Below are 27,254 nucleotides of genomic sequence, written 5' to 3' on the forward strand. Positions count from 1 at the left end.
GGTCTGTCTTCAAGTTGAACCTTCACAACAACCTTTTTTCCATGAATCAATGCGCTTAAAAAAATATCTATATTCCGTTTCTGCTTTTGAAGTTGTTGAGTAAGAACTCATCATTGGCAGGGGTTCCACAAAAATGAAAAAGATTGTCACCGCGTATGTGTGCTCGTTTTTGAAAAAAGCGTACATTGTATGTTACTTAGACAGATACGTATTTTCATGCAAATTACGCATGAGTTTTGCTTTTTTGAAAGTTCAATCAAATTCGTTTGATACAAAAAGAAGGGTCATTATTCAAATGCACCAATGTTTTTCTTTATAGTTTTATAGTACCTAATTTTTGTAGACCTGAGGTAGTTTGAAACAATATTTCTTTTGCTTTACCCTTATCATATTTTGGAACTCTAAGTGACATGCTTCGTAGAGTCAAAAAATGGACCAATTCCAAGTCTTAAGAAGGATTAGTCGCTCGAGTTGTGTAAATGCAAATAGCAAAAGAAATTTAATTATATGGGCTCTAACTTCGTTTGAGAAAACTCCTTCGAAAAACTTATGCTGAGTCAAAGTAATCTACAAGGATCAATCAAATCAATGCAATAAATTCATCCTCATTCAATGGATGAAGAGTTAGTTGGGCAAAAAACAACAACAAATTATCCACAAAAAGACTTACTTGTTGATGTGTAGGATGGTGTTGATGGTGCTGATGATGAAGCAAAAGCATAGCCGTGGAAGCTGAGGTTGCTGAGGCTGCTGCAGAGGCAGAAGAAGTTGCCTCGGCAATGGCTATAGTAGAAAGAGGGGGTTGTGACACGCCCCCAGAGGTGGGCGTGGCAGCAATAATGGGAACGATGGGAGGATAAGCGCTGGGTAACGATACAATCGTAGCAGCACTGGTGGGAATAACGGGGGATGTGGTTGTGGTTCCAAATTCCGGTGTCGAGGCTGGAGCAGGGCCAAAAACTGAAAAGAAAAATACATGACTTGTTTTGAAAAGTTCGTCACGGGGTAAGAATTGCAAAATTGCGATGAACCAATGATCAAGTGGTTGAAACAAATACCATTTGAAAAAAAATAATTAGAGTCGTTTCACTGTCCTATCACTGCGTATAGTCTACTTGGAACGAAAGCATTAGTAACAACCACTGCGTAGAATCTTCAGTGTGGACCATCAGTAATCAAATAGCGCCAAAGAGAGGCGAGTGTATTTGATGGTCTGATATCAACTTCTGAACATATTTGAAAAACTGACCTTTCGATTTTGGGAGCATGAAAACACTGATGAGACCAAATGAAATGGCCGAATGATAACCCAAGAGTGATATTTCCACTCCTTAGGCCATCAAACCACTCCGATGCACCAGGCACAGAACCACACAATCCGGAACAAACTGAATCCTGTCAGCGTTTCGATTCCATTTTTTCAAAGGTATGAGTGATTTCAATTGTAAAAGGCTAATCACGAAATGGTCTACTCATGGATTGAACCCACCAAGAACCACGCGACAAAGGTCCTCACCATCCAAAGGTTTTGACCAAAATGGACCTTAATTGTCATGAAGGTGAGAGTAAATACTACTTTAACGGAACATGATTTTCAGCTCGCGCTAGCTTTGTAAGAAGGCGCGAGATTCACGTGGTGAAAATCAGTACACCTCAAAACCAATTTCATCAACATGATGCTGCTGCTCAAAAAGCCGATCTCTTAATTTCCCGGCCAGCCTTTGGGCTTCTAGCGTTCCCCTTGATCCCAGAGAGCAATCTCTTGAGTGGAATGGACATGTTGCCAAGCATAGCCTCAGATGGTACTGGAACTTGGCGGAACAACTTGTTGAGCGTGTGTGTTTCGCATTTGAGCTCGGAACAAGGGGCAGAGACCACAGGGACAGAGACAGAGAGAGAGAGAGAGAGAAGGATGGAATACAACAGAGAAACTCAAACGCATGAGGTGATGGCGAGAAATATGATGAAGGAGAGCTGGCGCAAGCGATGACCTCACAACCTCAAGCCCTCGAGGTCTGAGAGGGAATCCTTGATGTGGCATTTCCCCAACCGTGATGTCCATGTCCATGTACTTCACCTCACAGGAATTGAGGCTGAATATGATGTGTCACTAATTACTCCAACAAAACATGGGGTTAAATGGCTCTAAAGGAACACAACTATTAATACTCATTACGTCCTCGTTTGAGTGAGGCTTAATTGAGTGGGATTTATGTCACTAAGCGAAGTATATTTGCCTACGATTTGCGCTCGCTTGACGCAGATAAATTTCTCGTTTATGAAACTCCGAAAACGTGGAACGTGCGGCGATGGGAGCTCATTCATGATCCTTCTAAAAAATATCATTTAAGTAAACAGCATGCAACACGTCTCTAACCAGATGAGCAGCCAAGTGAAAGCACTTTAAAAGTGACAACCCACTCGAGTCGTTCCTCATGTGTCACCAAATGAGTTTTTCCCCATCCATCTCGCCCCTCGGTGTTCTCGTTCTCTTTTCACGTTCTCCGCTATTTAGTTTTACTCACCCAATTGTGGTATTTCCAGGAGTATCGGATCCACACAAACAAATCCCAGGATGTTTTGTCAAAACTAACAACCAACTAAAATCACCGCCTATCGTCTTTCCCAGCGCTCAATTATTCATAAGAGCCTACTTGGTCCCGGGACGGAGCATCCTCGTGCTCTATCAACCATTTATCTAACTCGCCTTTCGAGAGGTTCCATGTTCCATTTGCCCTCGGCCGACCGAAACCTTGAATGGTTCGTCGTGGTTTTCTCTCATAATCGGAGAAAGCTCAGGGTTGGTGTGTGTCTCTATCTCCCAACAATCCTGGCTAGGGGGTTGTCGAGATCATAGCAGAACATTGATTTCATTCATTCATAATTGATGGGCCTGACATTTATCATCGCTCTCTATCGTTCCGTTTTCCCTTCGTCATCACATACAGGATTGGGATGGAACGACAAGAAAGAGCTCCGCCTCCTTTTTGTCCCCTCTCTACTGTAGCATTTCGTTCAGGGTTCAGGGAGGAACCGACCGACCACAAGGTATTGTTGTTACAGCGGGGCGAAACTCCGGCATCTGACATTTACGTCAAAAGCGGGGACGGATCCTAGATTGGTCGTCGGTAGTTCCATTGTTTGAGGCTGAGAGCTGGGACTTCGTCTACGAATATTCGCTTAAGCTTTAGAGAGCTCTTGACTCGCTCTTTTGACTAATTTGATATTTGATGTGGTGGGATTAACCAAGCACTGACAAATGGAGGTGTAAATCTAAGTAATATGCACCAGAGCCATCAAATCCCTCAATGTTGTGGTGGTCTATATTGCAAGAAAGCACCTCTTTGACATTTTCATCATTCCTCTTCAAGGTGGACCCAACCACAGAAAATGAGTGCATTCTTACCAAATATAACTCTTGAACGCTCTAATCTTTTACTTTGAATGTGCTCACGTGGGGACTGATTTCGATGTTTTAGTTATATCATACATCAGTTAGGATACCAACAATTCTTTAGGGTTTTCTGAACTCACCGGCCGTTGCTCGATTGCTCGATCTACAAAGGCGAACTGAAGCAAAAAGGTAGAATTCTGAAGAAACCCAGCCAAGGGTCAATGTACGTTCCGATGTTAGCCCCCCCCCCCCCCCAATATAAGATATAAGGTCACGTCTTTGGGGTAAATCAGAACAACATCTAAGATTAGGGTAAAAGCAACGCTTTCGTTTCAGCGTACCACACACACGTTAAGAGATCAGGGTTTCTTTCGATCTGTGCCTTTATTTCACAGAGCAAATGGCATGAATGCTGTCACATGTCACTCGGGAATGAATGAGAACGAGAGGGTGGATGATGATCCCGCTGCCATTGTTAGTTGGAAGAGAAGAGTTGCAACGTCAAACGACAAATGGAAAAAGTGGTTCAACGTAGGATCTTAAAAGCCTTATTCCCAGGAAGCAGTCCTTGGGAAAGGCTGACCTCGTTGTACAGCATATTTCATTTCATTTGAGGTGATTGGTTCAGTTGTCATACTTCAATTCATATTAAGGATGATGTGATGATGTTGCTCGGTAAAAGTAAAAGGGTCATGGTAACGTGGCCAATGGAAATAGGAAACCATTCTCAGGAAAGGAAGTTTCTAATAGCTAATCTGGACTCACTTTTCCGCCTGACATTCATCATTAAATTACTTTGGAGTTTGATGTTATTCGTCTATCAAGTCTCTCCCTCTCTTGAGCTGTTTTATTCAGTCTCATTCATGCCTTTCCTTCCTTCTTAACAGAATTTTTAGCTTTAATTTTCTATTGCCAATGGGGTGGCACAAAGGTCTTACAGTTGTAAGCTATTAGTCTGACGAGGTGGAGAAGGAAACAAAGAATCAGGACTTAATAATGCCAATTGAAAGTGCGAGCGATCTCAGAAAAAGCATGATCGCAGTTTCAAGTGTTCTTTCATCCTCTCTTGCAGCCCAAATGATCTGAGAAGAGCGTTTTAAACACGTGCCACGTTGCCTGAAGTATTAGACGGTCCTTTTTAAAGCCAAAATGCCGATGAGGAAAAACGGCGAATAATGGATCTGACACCAGATGATTTTAGGCAAGATGAAGATAGTTATGTCTGTGTTCAATTAAGGCATCAAAAGCTTTGGGAACTTAAGGCTAGAAATAGTAATGAAATGCAATTATTCCTCTCAGACGTAAAGTAAGTTGGTTCCTGACTCGGAACTTGGAAAAGCTGCAATAATTTTTGTCAAAAGCCCTTTAGCGTTGAAGCTTTCTCTCATCGCTTGATGGGATGGGATTTGCATTCATTTCATACATCTTCCGGCATGAAACCAAGTGGATGGAGAAATTGAATCAAATAACAGCCGTTTCCTGTCTTTCACCTCCGTTCAAGAATGAGAAGAGCAGAGCTCTTTGTCCGTGCAGGGTACATTAGACATCCTCTGCATCCAATTTTGAGCTCAATGATGGTGCGATGGGTTTCAACGCCATTTTTAGGGCCAAGTCACGATCTTGGCCAAGACCCTATAACACTTTTGATTTGCTCTTGGAGCCAGGAATTCACTGTCATTTGGACGAGTAGCCAATTGCTCCAGAATAGGTAGTGCGTGCGTGCGTCCTAGAGTATAAAGTCTCTTCCCCAATTAAAAATAGCTGATGCAACCAAATGGCGTGGCTGCTTGCATTTCGAACTAATGGCATAATAACGTCTTCCAAAAAAGAAGAATCTGACAGCCAACCAACCAACCACCAACCAAGCTCCGAGAGCCAAATCAGCTGTTTACCAAATCTATCAATCTGATGCGGCTATCAAATCTTTCCCTCACATGTTTGCTCTTTAATACGTTTCAACAAGAGACAATGAGTTGAAAGCGAATCTAAAGCTACATTGGCCCGCAAAGTGCCGTTCGAGTTTGTTATTACTCTGCTTGAACCACTTTTTGTGGCTGACTACAGTATGCAAAATAACTCAACGGATCAACAACGAGCTAACGATCACGATCAGGATCTTTTTCATACGCGGTACAGCGATATGTCTGTCGTAAGTGACAATCATCGAATTTCTGTATTAGCTGTATTAGACGTCCATGCATAGCCCAGCCCCCAGAGGTATCCTGTTGAGCTGGAACAACACGTCTGTTGTCAAGGCACACACCCCTCAGCTCAGTGCATGCTTGCCTTCCCCACAGACCGATCGGAGCGACGCTGCCAACCTACTCTACCAACCCACCATTTCCACCACCTACAACAGTCATTACCATGGAGAATGCTTCAATTCGCCCCCAGTACGTACGCACTTGATTGTGTTCTTATTCTTTAGCCCGCTCCACCAACTGGAGCATCATGCCCTTCGACAACGTCATGACATAAACGTATCCTGCGGCCGTTTTGTTGTATGTGTGTTGCAGTCAATTTTACTGTTTTACTACTTACGTCCCTACCAACCAAAGAAGGGAGGCTTCATTGAAATTCTTCCATTTCTCATGGCAAGGGTGGGGCCCGATACCGCATGAGCCCCCTGCATGTGTGTGTGTGTGTGTGTGTGTGTGTTAAGGCAAGTAGTGAGCAGATAAGGGTAACACTGCCATGTATTCTTTCTTGGGGGCGCGTTCCACCGAGAGCGACAACAACGACTACGACGACGACGACATTACGCCGACAACACGACCAGTATGGTTGGAGTTGCTTCGTTGTCGTGAACGTCATGGACAGGGGGAATCTATCTATTCTTCTAGCTAGCTAGCTGTCTGTCTGTCTGTCCTTACCCTCAGTAGATGGGATGCAGTGCTAACCTTGTACACGAATCCGTGTGGATCGAAAAGCGTGCGGAACTGCGAAAGGAGAGGGAACGGCCGAGGATCTCGACAGACTCATTATTGGCTGGATTTCAAGCAGGCAAAATCCTATTCAACGAGCAACGAGGTTCCCTGAACGAACGAATAACTACCAGTCAAGGAACCTCCCCGATGTCAAGATTGTGCCATGTTCGACAATCCCGTCTCATTAGGTGGCTCTTGGGCCCAGCCCTCAATCAACATCAACTTATTGCCTTCCCCCTTTAGAGTAGAACAAAATAACAAAATAACAAAACAAAAAAAAACACTTTTGTACCGGTATGTAAATGAGTATAGTGGACCTCAACATACCATTTCTTAATTGACATGGGCATTTGACATGTACTTCTATGACCAAAGTGAGCGCGTCTCCTTTGCTCCGACTTCTGGTTTCCATGTCATTGTTCCCTGTTCCAGCCCCAGGGAGTTCAGGTCTGACCAAAACATGGCATGACTTCAGAAAACAAGATAAAAACTGGAACCGCATGCATCTACCAACTACGGTATCAATGTATGAAAGGCAAACAAAAGGCTGCTGGTTATGCGACGGTTAAGGAATCTAATACATCTTACTGAGCTACCTCGCTTGCTTGTGGTTAACCTCTCACTCTCCCTGGTTGCCAACCAGCTAGCTAGCAAGCTAGCAAGCAAGCAAGCGACTAAAAACAACCGCATTTATTGGTATTCTTCCCAACTTTATCTTCCTCATTGTGTTCATCTCAAAAGTTGGTGGTGCTTCACAATTAGGTTTTGCAGCCACGTATTGTAGGCACGTAAGCCTAGTATACCAAAGCCGTCGTGGTCGCACATCTATCCATCTACGTACAACATACTGCACAGTATACTAACTATTGCTACTACTACAACCTATCTATAGGTAGATAGGAAAGAGCGAACCAAAGTGAAGAAGCAGCACGAGAAGAAGAAGAAGAAAGAAGAAGATATGGAAAAACTAATTATGATTTTCGTCGTCCTTCCCAACTAGTATGAAAAAGAGTATTTAATTCTAGAGCCTCTGGCAGCGTACTGAAAGTGTGCTTATCTGTACATGTGGTGCGTAGCAGGAAGGTGTAGTTTAAAAAGTTCTGCTAGTGATTACCCCGAAGATGAGTTTTTAAAAACAGAGCTCCCTTTTTACCCGCTTGAAATTTCGTTACGTTCTTCTGTGCTACTTCATCCAACCAGCCAATACCATCTTTACCTGGAGGCTCATGTTCACAAGGCTTGTGGATCTCTTGACTCGGCTAAGTGATTTCGAGGAGTTGGTCTGATGTGGCACCACACATTGACACTACTCGAGGTACATTGCATTTACTGCAGTATACATACAGTATGTATGTATGTAGCCAGTTAAACATGAGCGCCCGATTCTTATCTTGGTCATGAAAATTCTGCCCATAGGTAGGTTCCTGCACCGTTCAAAGAAGTAGGTAGGTAGGTAAGTAAGTGGGCCAGTGCGTCTACGTAAGTATGTAGAGCCGATATGTGGGCCCGAAACGAGTAAGAAACTGACATTTTGGGCGCGAAATCTCCTCCAAAAGGGTAGTTTTGACAAATGTTGATGAAATACGATTATTAATATGTTCATATCGTCGATGGTGATGTGATGGCTTTTGGAGATTGCAAATTAAACCCGGGCCAAAATTGCTCTTTGTGCTTTTTTGAGGAGGGACGATTTTTGATTATCCCAGCCTGATCCCGTCTTATAAGGGAGAATGGGAGAGAAAGAGAGAGAGAGAGATGAAAAACACCCATGATCATCCCCGTGTGGGGTACGAACCCAGTAGATGAGTGTATCAATGTCTGAGGAAGTAGTGCTGTGTTGACTATTATTATTTGCATCTCCCTCGCAGGCTCATTCCATAAACGACGAGTACCGATGGGCAATTCAATGTGAATGTGATGGCGAACACAAAAGGATTTCATCTCAAGACAATGGGGATTAATGCAAGTAATTTGAAAGCCATCATCTCATGGTTGAAGTGCAACACTATCCTTGGAAAATATGACGACTCGAGCCCCACCACTAAGGTGAGTGTGTGCGTGCTATATGTACTTGTACTTTAGTTGGTTGGTTGGTTCGTTCATTCGTTGACTCTGAACATCCACGACCGTGATATGAGTTTGATTTCAAAATGGATCAAGCATGGCTGACTTGGATGGAGATGATGTTAAAAAAGCAATCGTACTGTGATGAGGATTGCCACACTTGCTGATATGTTTGCCTGGCTTGGTTGATTACTTGATCGGATGGTTTGGTGTGATGAGGACTGAGGACTGAGAAGTGAGGAGTGAAGTGGTGGGTGCTGCTCCTTGCATCGTTTCTGTCTCTCTTTTCCCCCTCTCTCTGTCGCCATGAAACAAGCAGAGAGAGGGAGAGGGCGAGAGGCTAGGAACTAATGATTTTTTTCATGTGGAAGCAGGCACCAATTTGGTGTTAATTTCGGAGGCTCAGTGATTTCCTAAGCTCCTCTTTGAAGTTCTCACACCCGGCTATTAAAAAGGGATTTGTTCGGGTATTAACATGATGGTCAGGATTGGCGGCACCGCAGAAGGTTTCATCTGAGTTTGGTCCTTTCTCTTCTGCATTTGCTCCTTAAGGCGGAGTTTCCCAGTGTCAATGCTCGGGCGGAATCATTATTCCTTCATTATTTGTTAAACATGCCCTCTTGCTCTACCTGCTCAGGGTTTGACTTTCCCGTCATGATTACACTCAAAATGGTCCAACCGGGTAAATACGTGTATAAAAGTCCGTCTGAGTATAGATATCAAAGTGATTTCAAGCGATTGAATTCTAAACATGCCATTAGAGTATGTTTAAAAGAAAGAAGCCAGAGTTCAATGTGGAAGTTCCTTTAAGAAAAAAGTCTGGAGTTCCGATAAATTTTGCAAAGAAAGTTTGGGATGAAATAAAGAATCTTGAAATTATCGATTGTCTCCAACTTTTTAAATCAACTGGTGGTGGTGGTGGTGGTTGTGTTTCATGGTGAGGAGCCAAGTGTAGTAGTGTATGTAATCAATCCCGAGATGACTTGTAGTCCTTCCACTAGTACAATCAAGAACCGAGGACGGATCTGACTGACTTGCCTAGGTCATTGGAAGTGAGAAGTACTAACTTGAAGTCCTTGAAACGCAATAGATGAATTGACAATGTTTTAAATGGTTCAGCAAGTTTCCCTGAGTCATCTGAGGAGCGCTCAATGCGAATCTGATTGCCTTGCTTTCTTCCAAACCGAATTTCAGCGTTTCAAGTTCAGGGCTATCAGCAGCCGATTGGATGCCATTTCTCGACAGAACTGGCTTCCATTCCCCTCTTCCCTCAACACAATTCGAGCCCATCCAAATGTAATCCCATAGTGCGCAGAAGACCAGGTAATACTACCCTGGAATTGATTCGGCTCCTATTCAAGTGCGGTTTTATTAAAAAAAGAAGAAAAAAAACAAGCTCGAGTGAGTAGTGCACTGTGGGAAAATCCTCCGGAGACACCGATCGGAGACCTACGCGTACATGCTGTCGACTACTGTCCTGTCGTGCCCGTGGGGCGTTGGCTTGAGAAGAGGATTCCCACTTATTCAAACACTGGGGTCGGGTTGTCTTCTGGTCATTGATTACTACTGCTTCAAAAGTTGTATTATCTAATGATAAGTTGCAGATCACCCAGAAATAATTGTGCTTGTATCCTTGGAGTTGACGGAGAGAAAGATAGATAGAACCTCAAAAACTATGTGGAAGCGGGTGAGAAATACATTGCCTCACTCAAAGACCTCCTCTTCACTGATTATCTGGAATACCAACAGCCAGATGACAATGGTGTTTGTGTGATGGAATATCTATTCAAATTTCTCCAACCACACTCTCACTGTGCGACATGAAGAGCAGCACACGAGTCTAAGACAATTCTTATTCCATGGCTCCATCCATCGCTGGCTTCAGCCTTCACCATCACCATCACCTCTTCCTCCTCCTCCTCCTCCACTTCTTCTCCTCCTCCTCCTCCTCCTCCTCCACCACCACCTTAAGTAACTTCTATATTCTCATTCAAATCTCGTGCTCATGAGCATTCTCATGATCTGGATTTCGAGTACATAGTCGAGGGCCAACTTAAGAACCGATGTCTGACGCTAATTAGCATTGACGGAGGTAATCTTGAAACCACCCCGTTCAAGCACGCCAATTCCAGCTCAATCTTATTTGGTGGCCATCAGACACGGTTTGAATCCTAGTTAGTGTGCAATAAATAAAGGAGGAAGGACCTGTTACTCGTACGTACATACGGATCATGCATGTTGGATGTACGTACGTACATGGACAACACTTCCAATACTTCATTGAAGTGCTACAGAGATCGCTCCATTTTGAGGGGGGTTTCCCCTCTCCTAGGAATCGAAAATATATCATTGATGAAAGCAATTGGATCACCTCATGGCTTCCAATCCGTTTTCGAGAGCCTTCAAGGCCTGCTTATGATCGGATGCTTTATTACTGCCATATTTTCAGTCTCAATTAGATTAGAATTACTTGGAAAGAACCTGGAAGTGTTCTAAATTTATTGAGCATTCATGCAAGCAATGAGAGAATTGAGGAAAGCCTCATCAGCCACTCGCACTAAATATTAATGAAGATTCGGGGAGATTCGTAATCTTCGATAATTAGACCAAAATACACGTAAGCCCTTCTAAACGCGTAATGTTCTTGATGGCAGTGACTAGTAGTAAACTTGGGGAATTCACCGAATTTTGATGACTCGTTAATGAGAAACATGATGCGATGTTGGGGAATTTGCCTTTCGGCGACTCCTTGCTTTTTTAGGTTGTAGCCACGCATACCATCGTCCTTTCTATCGTGGAGCTTCCTTCTCATTCTTTATTTGATATCACGATCAGTTTATCGAGCTCGATTAGGGAGCAAGTGTTGAGCTTGTCAATAAGTAAAAATAGCCATGAGTGCTCGATTTACTCATTCAGAGGAGAATGTACTACAATATATGTAATCCAAGCCGTCAAATACATTCATTAAAACGGGGATTTCTATCACATTTCGTTTTCCTTCAAACCACGAAGAGTTTGTCTTGATCAACTCATTGTTTGGACCAGTCTAAGATTATGCGGATGATCGGGCGAAACAATGTGAGACGTTATTTTGGTGTTGTTGATTCATTAGCCAGTCCATCGGTTCTCACATTCTTTCGCTTTCAGTGAATTCATTCATGGCACTTGAAAGGGATTTCCGCTTTTCTCGTAGTTGGAAATCGTCGGAAATGGAAAGAGTGAGAGGCGAATATATTTAGCCTCCTCTCCACATATTTAGATCCCGAGCCTCAAGTTACAAGCTTTACATCGCTTTCAACGTTGAAGGAGGGGATGATGATGATGATGATGATGTTGATGATGATGGTGGTGGTGGTGGTGGTGATTCTGTCGAGTTTAGGTGAATGCAATTAAGACACGAAAAGAACCTATCAATGTTAACAATCAAAAGCAACATTCATAGTTTTGTTTTGTTTCACTAGCGTTCCAAGAGACGCAACCTACCATTCATATTTAAATTAAACCATCAATACGCACCACTCAACTTGTGTGTTGCATTGTTTTAGTGAGTTCCATTTGATTGAGCCATGACGTGCAATACAATTATTAGTATTATTGCCTTAACATCCGCAACTTAGAATGTACAGTAAAGTGTACAGTGGAGCGCTCCGAAATTGAAGGTGTCCGCTGTAGGTAAATAGAGCACAATTCATTCTCTAAGGATTCTCAATGTAATGCAAATTGTGGAGAGGGGGTTTGGTTATGTGTTTTGGCTCAGGCCTCCAAGGGATCAAATAAGAACATAGTTTTTGCCAGATTAAAGTGATGCGTCTTTCTCACCCAGCAGGTGCTGTCAGCTCTGAGCTCTCTTTGAGTTGAGCAACTCTTTAGCATGTCGGGAAGTGTTGCCAAAACGGCTATTAATCATCATCCCTATCTGCTGGATTCCACGTCTCAAACCAGCTTGTCACATATCTGCCATGAGTGCAAAAACATGTGCAAAAAGTAGCACTGTGAAAGAACGTGATTTTGCACAATTTTAACGCACTCCTCTGGATATCAGCTCCAACTGGCCTCAACTAATGTATTTTGGCAACTCTGACTGTCACGGTCATGGGTAAGTATGAAACATGGCTATTGCATTACATTTTATTGAATTTGTTTGAAATGTGCTTGCAGTGATCACGAATCCTCCGCAATGAAGAACTCATTCGAATCTGCCTTCCAAGGCCATGACTACAAGACCTACCACCAATAGAAGACTTCTTTTTCTTCAGATCCTGCCAATTTTGGAGGGATAATGAGAAAGGTACTCATAAAATAACTCACTTTTAGAATGATAGTCCAAGCTCTCAACCGCATCCTCTTCAGTCCATTGCTTGTTTAGTAGATTGATGAATAAGAACGAATCTGAAACTGACGTCTTCTATCACCTGTATCGGTTGTATGCACATTATACTGGACCTCCAACCCTTGGATTCATTGATCGGTTGGGTTACAAGCGTCGGTGGTGATGCCAAATTAACAAATTGGAACGGCTATTATTTTAGCTTTAGCCTCCTTCGATGCAAGCCTACACTGTCAAAAAAAGAGACACGACTTGAGAAAGAATAAAAACACTGTTCTTAAGTGCATGGGCAAAGATATTTCTTTTGACTGGAGAACAATTCAAAAAGTCTGATGGATTGTCGTAAAACAAGAGCTAGCAAGAGCAGCTGCAGCTATAAAACGAATAGATCCAGCCATCATTTCGTAAAGAATTTGGCCCCAAATATGTGTTAATAGTTAACACGTGCTATTATCGGCTTAGAGATAATTTTAACAGTGAAAGCAGTGGTGGCCAATTGGCATATTCTTAAAAGAGGTTGTGTGGATGACTTGTCTCGTACACTCTGGGATTTGAACAATGCCCGTCCGAATGTTGGAAAAAGTAGGAAGATTCAAACGGGATCGAAGTTTACGCCTTTTTTCATAGTGATGGTGGATTCAAATCAAGTCGGGTGTGAAGATCGATTCAAGATACGAATGAACTTTTTGAGCACTGATCAAATTCGATCATAAAAAACGCCACCATCTCTAACCACACACCACGCAGCCACAGGACCGACAGGACGAGGAGGTTCTTGGGTCTCTTGCCAAAATTCTTTGGGCGAGTTGTAATTATTGCAAATCAACTTCTGTCATCTCAGGGAGCCCAAAACGGACAAATGGGTGGGCCCGCACTCATTTGATAAACATGCAAGATAGAGTGAGAAGGGTGTTGTATTTGCCCCACTGATTTGTTTGGTTAAAACAATCGCCTTCTTTTGAGTATGAAATATAGAGAACAAGTGCCGAGTCTTCTGGTCAAAAAACTACGTACAACACCTTGACAGGTGGAATCCACTGAGTGCAGTATTCAAGTGTACTCAAATAAAAGAATCAGCTTTCCACAGCCAAAAAGTGTTGAATACAAGCCGAAAGGTGAAGACAATTAATGAACGTGGCTCAATGATAATGTAATTGTTTCTATTCCACGAATTCGCTTTCAAAATGATTATTTGACCACACATGCTCGATTTTCCATGTTGGCGGGAGAGATTTTGCTCCTTGACAATAACATGACAAAACATCACTCTAACACATCAATATTGTTCTGTATTTTGTACAACTCGAGTACTCCCAAGAGTGCATAAGGAGTGTATGTCATATCATAGTTTAGAATAAGATAAATAAAAAAAACAAAGACTATACTGTTTGTTGTAGATCTGTCTTAGAATGTTCCAAAATTTAGTTTTTGCACCCTTCACACAAACAATATCAATAAAGCTTTCTAGACAGATGCACATCCTCTTCTATCAAAAAGTTCCAATCTATGAATGTGCATACTGTAGAGGGGCATACTTCCTATCATATTTGTCACTATTTGTCAAAGCTACTGTGAGAATCTGTATGGAATATAGCTTTCATTTTCCCACCGGCAATACATGAAAGTACTTGTCTTAATTCTCCTTGAGTAACCTGTCAATGAGCAAGCGTCCCTCATTTTAAGAAGACAACAGATCAGTCATCAGCACGAGCCTGTTCATACCAATTGAGCTAATAGTGATGGTGGTAGTGGTGATGCCAATTCTAGCAGTAACAGTTGCATGATTGTAGTCATTGCGATCATATCTCGAGATTACCTCAGACTTGTGCCTAGGTAGGTACTAATTTATTGGCGGAAGACAACGAGTCAATTCGAACGCTAAAGAACAACCAACGAGTCGACCAGACTCGATCATCATGTCCAATGCCCCGTTTCCATCCCATCTATCCCGAGATCCGGAGAACACACATGACAGTAGTACATCGTATACATACACAGTTAGACTTTGTTCATACACACTACTCCAATGAATCGATTGTGTCAGGGAGCCATTGGCAGGCGTAGTGCTCTAAGTACGGTATATACGTGCGTGCAAGTAGTGTGCACTGGAGGCATATTAATCGTCAAAGGTAATTAAGATCATTGGGGATCACGTCTGTGACAAAGTCATAGCTAGACTCAAGGTTCAAGCTACAGTACAAATACGCAAGAGGGCCCGTTTAATAGCCTTGATGACATACTTGAGAATTAGCCTATCGATGGAACGGCTTTCCCTCCCTCTAAAGGGCACCCAAACGAAGCGGATGCTAATATACTAAAACTGATGCATTAGAGTGGGTTTCATTATTTGCCTTATTTTAGAGCCAAAGCATGCATGCATTAGCTATCATTTTATATTCATCAACTAGCTACTTGGCTACAGAAATGAAACGTGGTTCCCCTCTTTCTTGGAAGGGTTACTACCTCAAGGTGGACATGAGATGATTTCTATTTCGTCACCGCTTATTTTCTGATTTTCCAAGAGCTCAGAGACTTTCATTGAAAATATGGGAGGTGAGAGAGAGAGGGAGGGGGGGATTTTCTTTTTCTTACCAATTAAGCTTTGCACAAGTCCCATTAGAATCGGATTGAATCATGAAGCAGTTGTTATGGGCTCAATCCGTATTTTGTTTATCTGCTAAAGTCTCTACTAAAAGTCAGATAGGGAAGGAAAACAAAACGAGAGAGAGAGACAGAGAGAGAGAAAAAAGAGACTTCAAGCTCGTGAAATGAATCCTTCCTTATGGTGTCCAGTTCAAAGGATAGGGATATGATTAAATTTTATGGCACTCACTTGCCAGCTCCCTTGCTAGCTCACTGGGAGTTCGTCCGTCTCGATGCAATACGTACAAGATCTGTTGTTCTCTGCCAACACTAAAACCCTCTACAACTACCCGGGCTAAAAGTGCCATTCCCGTCTCATGAACGAAGTAAGAGTAAGTAATCGCATTACCTACACACGTCTTGGCCAAACTAGGACTACTTTGGTTTGACTGTGGTGGATGGTGGCAATTACTCGGATATTAGTCCTAACCTCGCCAAAGAGGCCAGTTAGTGAAAAATAATCTCGTCCAAGTCTTTGCAGAGGGGTTTGGAAAATTGAAGATATCTTGAGCATCAGATTGTTCTGAGACGAGTCGTCATCCTTCCAGGCGCGTGACTAGTCGATGTAAAGTACATTTATGCTAAATAGTATTCAGCCCTTGCTCGTACCTGGGCCTGTTTATAGGCGGGGTTCAATCCGGCTGGGTGGTTGACTGGAAATATTGGTGTCTACTCTTGGCCTATTTGATTTTCCTATGATGACATGCTTGCTTTACCCCACACCTCCTTACATGTACCTGGTAACTCATTTTGATAAATAGTGGAAATTATCTCAAATTGTTACAAGATCATTACCAGAGTATCCATTAAAATGACAGCCAGGTAGGACTTGGAGCATTAAGTTAAATGCGGAGTAAAGTGTCGACCATCTCGCTGTCCGAATCAAGTCTACGCATGTGCGTGTTTCATGCGTTATTGCCACATTCAAGGATGCAAAATCTCAAGCTATGAAATGAGACTTAATTGCTTGATCTCATAAATTTGGTCAAGATCGATCATCACTACTATTAGTACTATCATCATTATCATTACCGCGAGGTTTCAGCTTCTAACTCCAGTTTCTTGCTCTTAAATGACTTCAAATGGAACGACGAAGTCGGATGATAAAGTGCACATTGTTGTACAATGTCGTTCCATATTCACAACAATATCTCAAAGGCATTTTCAGCAACAAGATCGGTGTAGTATTCGATTTCAATCCACTGGCACCCCTAAATTGAACATACTATACACCTTGTTAATAAAGCCACAGGCTTGTGCAATCATTACCAGAACAGGTGCTTTCTCATTGCCTTTTTTGCCTGTATTCACTTAGTGCCTAATTGGAAATCTCGCTCGTTAGATTTGCAGGCGGTCCAATAAGGATACACATTTCAGCACAAAACATACAATTCGGCTTTTTGTTATCCAGCCCGACAGAAAGTATTCAAAACAAAGGCAAACAAATGGACTTGAATATTATATCACCTCTATACACTTTATTGCATTTAATTCCATTTTGTCCTAATATTATTTTTTTCCTATGAACTGAATGCATGATTTATGTGACGACTTTCGAGCAATAATTGCAGTGTTCAAGGAATCCCCGTTTAATCTGATCTTTTTTCCCACTTCAGATTCCAAGTGCAATTTAGCATTGTTGTTCTAGTACTTTAAGTACACAAGTACGTAGTACACGACACGGATTTGCCGAAAGCGATCACCCTTTGATGAGTGAGTGGATATTAAGGCGCTCAAGCTACTTCCCCATCGTCCACCACATTTTACGCTCACTCATTCATCCCTTTCAGATCCATGAATACTCTTACAACTAAAAATACGTAACGACCACAGGGAAACTCCCAAGTTCTCCGTGACTCCCTAGGGGAATCACTCTAAAAGCAGATGTCTTGCACCATTGAGCGTGTCGTCATCAATTGTGGATGGTGAAACGTGGAGGCTCATTCGAAATTCCTGCTAATCCGAGGCTTAGTAAGGCCTCATTCCCACCTTTGAGGGAGAGCTGTCAAAGCCTCACGTCGCTTGGGTCCAAAAAGGGAACGCTAAGTCAAAGAGAGAGATAAGGAGAGAGAGAGCGAGAGAAGGGTGGAGAGCCCAGAAAAACCTTCATGTTCCACGTCACGCAAGGTGAAACCATGACGTTGATCTTGAGCACTATGCCCCTCTTTGCTTTCCCAGTTTTCCCAGCCTTCCCAGTCTTCACTTCTCCTCTTGCGAAATTGGGCACTAGAAGGCCTGGCCTTACGAGTGAGTGCGCTCTTGACTGAGAATTAGGCGTCTTGTCATGTGTGTGGAAAGGCCCCTCTCACATTCGACTCATTTCTATAGAGTACACCAGGAAAGAAATGGTAACACTATTTCAAAGGAAAATGTGCAATTGACAGGGTTTTAATATCGGTCAAGCTAGACTTCGGAACCAGACGAAGGAAATGGATCTGCAAAGAGCAACATTGCCTAGAGCATCTTTCTGCGTACTAAGAGAATTGACAGTTTTCTACCGACAGTGTACGTACGTACGTACGTACGTACGTATGTACATACACTGTATGTACTCCCTTCCAAGTGGGCTTTAAAGTCATGAAGACCAAGGCAGTGGCGGTAAAATTGCATTGGTTGCACTCCGTCTTGTACTTGGAAGCGAGTAGAGGCGAGTGGAAAACAGTGGCAGGAGGAAAATAGCAATAGTTGATGAAAATTGTTTCCTCTAAATCGTTTCCATGCGTGAGGAGCTCCCTCGCTTCTGACTTGCTTTGCTACGCTCGATTTGAGGAATGTGAGTGAATGGATGGATGGATAGATGGATGGATGGATGCGCGGATAGTAGTACAAGCTGTAGCAATTGTTGTTGTTGTTGTTGTTCAACATACCCACACTGGCAATAGAAGTGATCCAAGTATGAAGTACATGTCCATCGATCCAATCGTGCAATAGTCAAGTGAGAACGGGAAAACACGAACTTGTCAGAATGTTGCAAGCCAATACTATCCAATGTTGGTGAATCCCAGTGCAACATCGGGTGGAACGATTTACTATTTGAGCGCCTCATGGAAGAACAAAGTCCCTTTAAAACTCTTGAACGAGACATTCCACACTGGGTTGTGCTTTGCGAAGAAACAGAAAAAGGTCCGGCTAATCAGGGACAGCATAAACAAATTTGCATGCCACAGACTTTTTCCTCGGTTTACAAGCCAGTCATCTTTGGCGGCTCAAGTTGGTATGTATAGGTATAGTCGTACTATTTCGCGTTTTGCGTCGCTTCGTGTGTATGTGTGTGTGTACGTGTATCTCCATTTCGTCCCAAGTTCCTTTTTTTGTCCTCGTGTCATGAATTGTTTTACGGTTTAACAGTTTTTTTGCACAAGCTTGATTTCAATACGATCTTGAGAGGCGAATCATGACACAGAGAATTGAGTATCACACAAGTTTTCATTGAAGCTAGAAGGTCCTCTAGATCTTGCAGATGAATAAGGAAGGCAGGAGAAGACGAGCATATCTCGAATCGGAGTGCAATCCGCATCCAGAAGGCATGGCCCTCTCAAGAGTATCTTTCTTGTACTAGTATTATTTCCAGATTTCTAAGTGGAAAAGGAATAAAAAAAGGAAAAAGTAACTAGTTCTCTTAACTCTCTATGGATACGATGGCTGTAGTACGAGCTTCACAATTGCAAAGACTGGACAGGCTTCTTTCCTTCCAGCTTCGTCTTGTTCCTCGTTTTTCTTGAAAAAGAGTGATTTTTGTGAAAAGTGAAACGCTAATTTCTTCCAAATCTCCGGACTTCTCCTCCCTCAATTGGCTGGCAGAAACTCCCAAGCTGGAGCCAGCCAGCAAAGCAGCAAGGCAGCAAGCATCAAGGTAATTGTGGTGCTCCAATTATACTACAGTTCTAAATGTAGGCATGGGTACTTGAAAACGATGGCTAGAATGCATTATCGTCTTCCATGGAACTAAATATTGGAAGGATGCTCGTTCGTAGTTGAAGTATTTGAGAAGCGTAGTTTCTGCCCCTCTCAATCCTACCAATCTTGCTCTCCAATGTCCTTTGTCCTTCCATCAAGTCGAAACCAATCTGACTCTAATATTGAGGAAATTGAGGACATGAATTATGTCATTGAACGATGTTTGTTCGCCTACAAAAGCTTGCTGAGGTGAAAGATTAGTGCAAGTAATGCAATCTAATAGCTTTTTCACCCCAGATTCCAATGATGTTCTTGATCTCCCCGCTCTATTCAGTCTAAGTCCTTTTCAATCTCGACATCACGAAGTTGCCTCACTCTCTGTGTGCCGCTTTAATGTGACATGGATCTCGTCACTAAAAATAGCTTCACCGATCTCAGTCTGTACATAGAGTACGCGCAAAAACGCTCTTTTCGCTTTGGCAAGGTTGAGGCCACCAGCCACTCTTTCCCCCCCCCTTTAATGGCAATGAATCGAGGGAGCAGGGTGTCGGAGCTAATGGAGCAGTCAGAGCCTAATATTGGTTGTTGGTTGGACCCCGAAATGCGTCGGGTGAATAGATGGATGGATGGATGGATGGATGGATGGATGGATGGATGGATGGATGGATGGATGGATGGGTGGTAGAGACTCATTGAAAGTGCGTCAGCCTCAGGAACCAAAAAAACTTGAATAAGGCCTCAAGGAGAGCGAGCCAAGTGAGAAACCAGAGCAAGAGGGAAAAAAGAAGGGGAGATTCATTCCACTCTCCACCCACCCATTCAATCAAGAGAGGAACTCGTCTCGGAGGCTTTCTCTCTGGTTCTCTTTTTGAGTCATCTTGGCCACTCTGTGTGTGTGTGTGTCTCTCTCTCTCGCTCTAGGTATTTCACTCTCGCTGAGGTAGAAAGCGAAGCGGCGAATATGAAGCTTCTCATATGTTCTCTTACAGTTTCCCAAGAGAAATGAAGGAGAAGGAGAGAATCCCCTCCCCCCATACCCCGCTTCAACCTACGTACGTACGTTGGTTGCATTGTTAACTCGAAACTAAGGAATGGGGAGTTTTGTTGACGCCGGTGTGTGGTTTGTTGCTTTTGTGCTTTATAGGGAGGTATTCCCTCTCATTTTGCCGGGAATTCATATCAATGAATGGCCAAAAAGACTTGCGCTCTCAATCCAGCAAAATATAAATAAATGGACATGAATCCACGTATCCCGTGTATTCAGTGATGATTTGAATGCATGCATTTCAGACGAGGGCTTTACCTTTAAGTCGGCTTTGTTCCAAAAGACTGATTGTCTCTTCGTCCAAGTGGGGAAGGTGTGGGGACGTGTTATTGCTTCGAGCACTAATGACGGACAACAGACTCACTCGATCCTCCTCAAGGGAGCTCAAGGATCCTGCGTGATGGCTCTCAACCTCAGGGAGGTCAAACGAGGATCCGGAACTCAAGGATTGTCTTGAGTGGATTTGACTCGGGACTTGGGGTCCAGTTTGAATCGGGTCCGAGTAGAAATCGGAGTATGAGATCAAAGAGTGGGTCAACAAGCTAGTCTTGAACACTGACACCGCACTAGGACTAAGCATGAAGAAGGATCCAGTAAATCACGGCCCACATCACACGAGGAGTAACTCTCGTCTCCTGAAGTAAGTGTATCCCGAATGGAAACCGACCGACGACTTGTCGCACTGTGGATGACGGACGATATCTAGATCGAGCTTGGGCTGAGTGGAGACAGATATCGTGTTGCCCGAATATCGGTTCGCTAGCGACTAAAGTCTTGAGGCAGCCTCATCCCGAGGATATGATTCTAACTTCATTTTCTGAAGGCGTGAGAGGCTCCTTCCCGGTGGTGAAGACAATGATTGCACATGCAGAAGAGGGCCCTTCCTTGGTACATGCTGCCGACGCCAGAGCATCATCGTCAGTCTCCACATCGCCGGGACTGCGCCCTCATTCTGTGTTCTGTGTCGTATTTCCCTCGGTCTTCTGTTTCTCGCACGTTCGCTGGGTCCTTCGTCTCGTCTGTCCGGCCTGATCATTCACTTCGATGTGTAGTTCTTGTAGTACCTTCATGCTCCTCTCGACTCCATACAAAAGTCAGCCGGTGTGTAATCACTTCCACAGAGAAGGAGGGTGAGTGGTCCCTCTGCGCATACACACGGACCATCATGGATACACACACACATACACACGCCATTGGTTCAGCCCACCAGCTGTTCCCCGTGTCGTCACACCTTGCCCCATTCTCTGAACGATTGTGACATCACACACCCTAACATGACGTCACTGTGGATCTCCCTTTGGTCCACAAAGTGGAGCATCGATCCCCCAACTTTGAGCCTCATCTTCCGCCAAGTCATGACGTTTCCTCTTCATTCGTTCCTTTCCTTCCGGTCTTCCAGGCGTCCGACCGTTCAGAGCTCACCCGCGGCCCATTCGCTGCTTTCTCGAAGCTGGGCCTCACGTTCAAGGAGGGCGGTGCATTGCATCATTCCAGTCTGTGCTAGGCCTTACGGACAGACAAGATCTTCTGTCGAGGCTTCATTCCAATGTCGGGAAAGGCCCTCTCTCATATTCGCAGCTTTCATCTTGAGCTAGTGTGGGCAATACCTTTTTCTCCTTTGAAGCTATGAGAATCCCCATCATTTATTGCAAAAGGTATGGGCTCTGGTTTGAATTCATGGAAGTCAAGAGGAACGCCTTTCTCCATCTTTGCCGTTCTAGAAACTATGCTTCCACCCCAAACCTTCAGTTTGTACATTAGATTAGTCGTCAACTGTCCATGGACTACTCAAATACATACAACTAGCTCATTAATGATTACTACAAGAACAATAAGACTTGACACAATGATAGAGACATGATTTATGAAAATGTGTTTCAAATGTGTAGTCGTTTATGAGCTAGATCTGTTTTGTTGAATACCTGTAATTATGAAACGCCCTGTAGATTTGGAATATGGCAGCCACGAGGGAAGAAACCTAGACTGCCCATGTGTCATGCCCTGTTGTCGTATTCAAAATTATGACGTGAATTGCATATTCCTTGCAATAATTGAGCATCATGCTTTGAATCATCGTTTAATGATCTGCTACTTCTCACCTGCAAGACAGCAATTGGCTAAGAATGATTCACTTTGTGTTCATGTATCATTCACATTTGAATTTGCTAAGTCTTGTTCGTTCCTTTGTCATTAAAATCAGCCGCCCTCATTTCTTGTACTTTAGTGTTAGGGGCCTGATGGCAACTCAGACACTACTGTATCATGTGGCGATATCTGTGAATCATAAGCATCGTAAGAGTACAACAACAGGGGAATTTTTAGCATCATATCTCATTCGTACCGATAATTGTTGATGACAAATCAGATGGACAAAAAGAGCCTCCCAACCTGTATACAGTATGCAGATGCATGCAGGGATGTCCCGATTTCTCCCATGAACCAATTCGCCAACATATGAAACTCGCATCATGCCAAACTCTGAAGTGGGCTTGCTGCTCAAGTTGATGAGTTAATTATTACGTTCTTAGCTTGCATGACGGCTTTTGGAGCGTTTTAAATAGGAACTTTTTAGCGCGTGCGACCTTTTGATCTCGATATAATGGCAAACTTTAGTGTATGTGCTTGGGGATTTTGAAGGTGAGAACTTGAAGGAAGAGAAAGAGAGGTTAAGATCTCTTTCCTCCTTTTTTCGTTCTCACTCATGCTTCAACTCTTGGGGACGAGTCGTCTTAATTCGTTTATATGGCTCTTATAAAAAGTCGGATTACCCGAATATGTTTGGTACTTTTTCACATGGGTCGCAAAGTTCGTGCTTTCGGAGTTGTTTGAGGTTCAAGGTTGATGTAAATTCCGAATCTTTCGCCACAATGTGGCCATCTCTCTAAGTGAGACGGAACTAATTCCTCTTCTCCTGATTTTCAATCTTATTGGGTCATTGAAGTTCATGATGTTGTTGTTGCTGCTAATCTCAAAGATATCGACCGGAGTTTATGAAACCAGCAGGGTGGCGATTTCTCGCCAAAGCATCAAGATCTGACTCGTATTTGGAGCTTCGCGTTCCAACTGCCAATCTTTCGTTTCCCAAGATACCAAGCACTGAATGGCAATGGCCAATTATGCCTCCTCCTCCTTCTCCTCCTCCTTCTCCTCCTCTATGGTGACCTTGAACAACTTTATGCGAGTGCTGTTGCTGTTTCCACAATGGCATTGATGTTTGATGAAAGTGATCTGTAGTCAAAGAGGTCAAGATTGCCCAGAGCGCGGTCAATGTGGATGATGAACAAGAAATGATAGAGAGGTGTTTGCATGTAGTAGGATTACCAGGAAAAGACCCGCCATATAAACCCAATCCAAAGAAGCATGATCAGGAAGAAGAACACGAAGACAAGACGAGCCAGCTTCAGGATAACAACACCGACCATCTCGATTACAACGAAGCATGACGTGTGGTTTGAACGTGTAACCCTTATGGGACGATGGAAATAGGCCTCTGTTCTTTAGACGGAACCCCAAACTTGACAAATTGTTCAGAAGAATAACAAGTGTTCCCTACACAAAGACTTCTACGTCCGAGTTAATCTGAGGTAGAGGTGGTCTCGCGGGAAAAGAAAACAGTTATCAAACTTGTCTTACAAATCAAATTCGTCGTTCTAGTGCAATTGAGTGTTATTATTAAAATGTCTTGTCCTGGAGAGCCTGAATGTGAGGAGAAATCGTTTTCTATTACTAAGAATAATTTAGTAACAATGAAGAAGAATCCAGCTTTAGAAAGCATTTCCTTGTTGACACAAATGTTCATCGTCTTTTGCCTGTAGATCATAGATCAAGATACTCACGACTCGAGTGGAAGTGATGACAACTCGGTTGAGAGTTTATGGACTCAGACAAAAATCTCGACGAGGGGACGACCAAATGACCATAAACGGTTGGGACTCCCGACCGTGCACCACTCTTTCTCCACATTGTCTGCATTTTTCACATGAAAATGCAGCCCTGACAAAAAAGGCTAGCTGTCTGCAATCTACCTTAAGCAGAGACACTGGGTCATTTTCATATTCAACATTCGTTAGCAGGATTTCTGTCGAATGCGGCAATTGAGAAGTCTGTCCGGGCAAAGTCTTCAAACCAACTCATCTTATAACTCTTTCGACTTAACATGATGAATTCAGAGGGCAGAGGGTTCAAATGGTTTACAAGATAGGAAAACGAGTTCTGAGAGAAATTTCTAACTTGGCTTCTAGAGAAGATGACACAGGTTTGTTAATGAACGAACGAGCTTGGAATGAGCTGATGCTGAATTTTCGAGTAAAGAACGATAGCCCTCATAGGGCCCGGAATTCCTTGCTGAGAGATATCCGAACTCGACTTGTTCAAGTATAGCCACGAGATTGGTTTTTAAGTTGCACACATTCTCGTTCTACCATTTGTGTCTTCCTCGTTTGTGTAGCGGATGATGGAAAGACTCATTCAAAAGTAGACTTAACAGAGAGGGATGGCCAATTATTGATGATCTAGTCCCTGTTTAGTTAAACCTTCCCTTGGAGAAATTTGAAGTCGCTTGATTCTTAAATACACAAAGTACTTTGATCGTGTCCGAGTGTTCAAAGTTTTGCAATAGTCTATGCTCCAATGTGGAGATTATAGATCATTTCTCTCATTTTTGCCTAAAACAAATGTTATTTTCTAAACGTCATTGACTTTGTTATTCAACCCATTGACTGGCTGTATTATGACGAAGCGACCACGTTTGTACAAGTAAAGGAAAGTGTTCAAATTTTGGATGACTCGATTGTGGTTATTTCTAAATGTTGCCCTTTCTCTTAATGAACCCCTTTGTATGATTTTGTTAATGAAAAGTCAAAATTAGTTGCTAACTTCAGATTTCAGAGTGGTCGGTTTGGAGGCATCTCAGGCTCAAAGGAAGCGTTTGGGATGAAAAAAGCGACCATTCGTCCATTCACCTCTTTCTTTTTGTATCTTATATCTAAAACGCTCTTGACCACCAAAAACTTTCCGGGTCCAATCGAAGCTTCTCCATTGGAGTGCCGACAATATTTGATTTGTATCTCCAAGTCTTTAAATCCATCAAACCTTTTGGGAAATTACACCCAATACATGTGATACTTTCGAGACAACGTGTTGCAGTGTAACCTGAACTTCGTTGTGTCCATTTGTCCATTGTCTCTGTCCTTTATTCATCTGCTTGTATGCACCGTGGCTTGTTCTCAATGTTCGTCAAACGAGTGCATTTGAGTGGTAGGCATGCTCTACGTACTGTCAATACATAGAGTGCGTTCGAGATGCAACTATCTAGGAATAACTTGAGGTCGTCGATCAGCTCTCGCCAGATAGATGCTGAAAGCTCCTTAATCGCGAGTGTCGTGATGAGTTTTGTGGAGTTCATATTAAAAGTCTTCAATCATCGTTTTCTATTTCAATCACATTCTCGATCGAGCTTTGCTATTAACTGATGAATGAGGGGCACAAAAAACGCACTTTGTAGTGGCAGTCAGAAATATTTCCAGTCAATATGGGAAGTTTGATCTTCGCCAAGCGCCAAAGCCAGCAAAGCCAGGAATTCATCATACCTGGCCGTCTTGTGTCTCGTGACCGAGTCAAGCAAGGTATTTAGCTAATGATTTAGGAGTATTTTTGGTTGCCAGAGCTCACGTCAAGGGGACGACACCGTAGCATCATTCGTGAAGATTCAATCTCAGATAATCTGGGTACCCAATCAGGGTGAAGGTTTTTGGAATTTCAACTCACTTCACAACAACGAATGCATCCTTAAGAACTCCTTACAAACTTATACACTCAAAACCGTTCATCGGTACCTCCCATTCGCCACTCTCCATTGGCTTTAATGACCCTGGCAAGTTATGGGCCCTCTTCTATTGAAATACGTTAACAAGCTGTCACATTAATTACGGCGAGAATTATTTTTGCCCATTGTTCACAAATTGGGTGAGTAAGCAATTTCCAACCGCATTTATTGCCTGGTAGGCTTTACTTTTGGTCGTACAGTATGGCCGGGCATAGCTCAAAACATATTCAAGTCATTTTTGATGGGACTGGTCTTCCTTTACTGGGAGTGAATTCCAGGCCTTCGCTGAGAGGTCCAATTTGTATGCAAACGGGCGAATATAATGAGTGAGACACTCCTGGGGGATTAAGTCATCGGGAAAATGAAAAACCCAGTCTTTCCCCAGACAAAGTACCTTGTAGGGTATCTACACCGGCCGCTTCTTACATCTCGCTCAACTTGGACCAAAATATACATTGCACAACCCAAGATTTTTATCTGGCAATTTCTTGTCTTTTGAAATGAGAGGAGCTTTTAAAAAAGAAATGCGTGTTGTTGTTTTTTGCATGCAGTTGACAGAATATACAGACAACTATAATATGATATGTAATCTTGAAAGCAAGCATGTACAGAGGCATTTGAAAGTAAATGAATTACATTTTCCAGGCCAACTCTGAGGGTGTTTTTTTGTTTCAAAGACAGAAAAAAAGTCAAATTTGCGTTCCTTTCGCAAAAAAAAATTCTCTCGATCTGATGTGTGCGAGAGGGGCATAAATTCGGAGGTTGTTGGTTGTGTCACGAAAGACACTTGTTTATGGGATAATTAGCATGTTTGGACTTGAAGCTGAACTTGATTAGGTGCAATTGTGACACTGATCCAAAGGTTTGCAGTAACTCAAATTGATCCCAGACTCGGGCTGGCCGGTGTGAGAGTACAAATGAGCGGTACTTGGCTATTCAACAGGGCCGACTTGTTAGCCACATTGTGAGTGCTCATTGTCAAGTGATGGAGATCTTTGAATGGAACAGATCAATGTGCTAGTAGTACCACAAGTCATCCATGTTGCTGATAACTTCAAGCTGAGAGCAAGCCAAGTGGGGCTTTAAGAACACGACGACGAGGAAGGTCCATTTTTTCCTTTGTCAAGATCATA

General features: G+C 43.0%; 1 protein-coding gene across 3 annotated transcripts in view; it reads right to left on the bottom strand.

Annotated features, from left to right (window-relative positions):
• The window catches only part of LOC131885450 (nuclear receptor subfamily 4 group A member 2-like), an 81,889-nt gene that overhangs the window by 8,740 nt on the left and 45,895 nt on the right, over window positions 1-27,254 (bottom strand). For 2 of the 3 annotated variants that reach the window (XM_059233503.1, XM_059233504.1), the window contains one exon: window positions 671-960. In XM_059233503.1, coding sequence (XP_059089486.1) covers window positions 671-960 — 290 coding nt within the window. Of the gene's footprint in view, window positions 1-670; window positions 961-20,555; window positions 21,069-27,254 lie in introns of those variants that run through there. The other variant, XM_059233502.1, reaches the window with a different exon arrangement.

This window comes from Tigriopus californicus, chromosome 8 (assembly GCF_007210705.1).
Source record: "Tigriopus californicus strain San Diego chromosome 8, Tcal_SD_v2.1, whole genome shotgun sequence".
In the NCBI taxonomy this organism is placed as follows: domain Eukaryota; kingdom Metazoa; phylum Arthropoda; class Copepoda; order Harpacticoida; family Harpacticidae; genus Tigriopus; species Tigriopus californicus.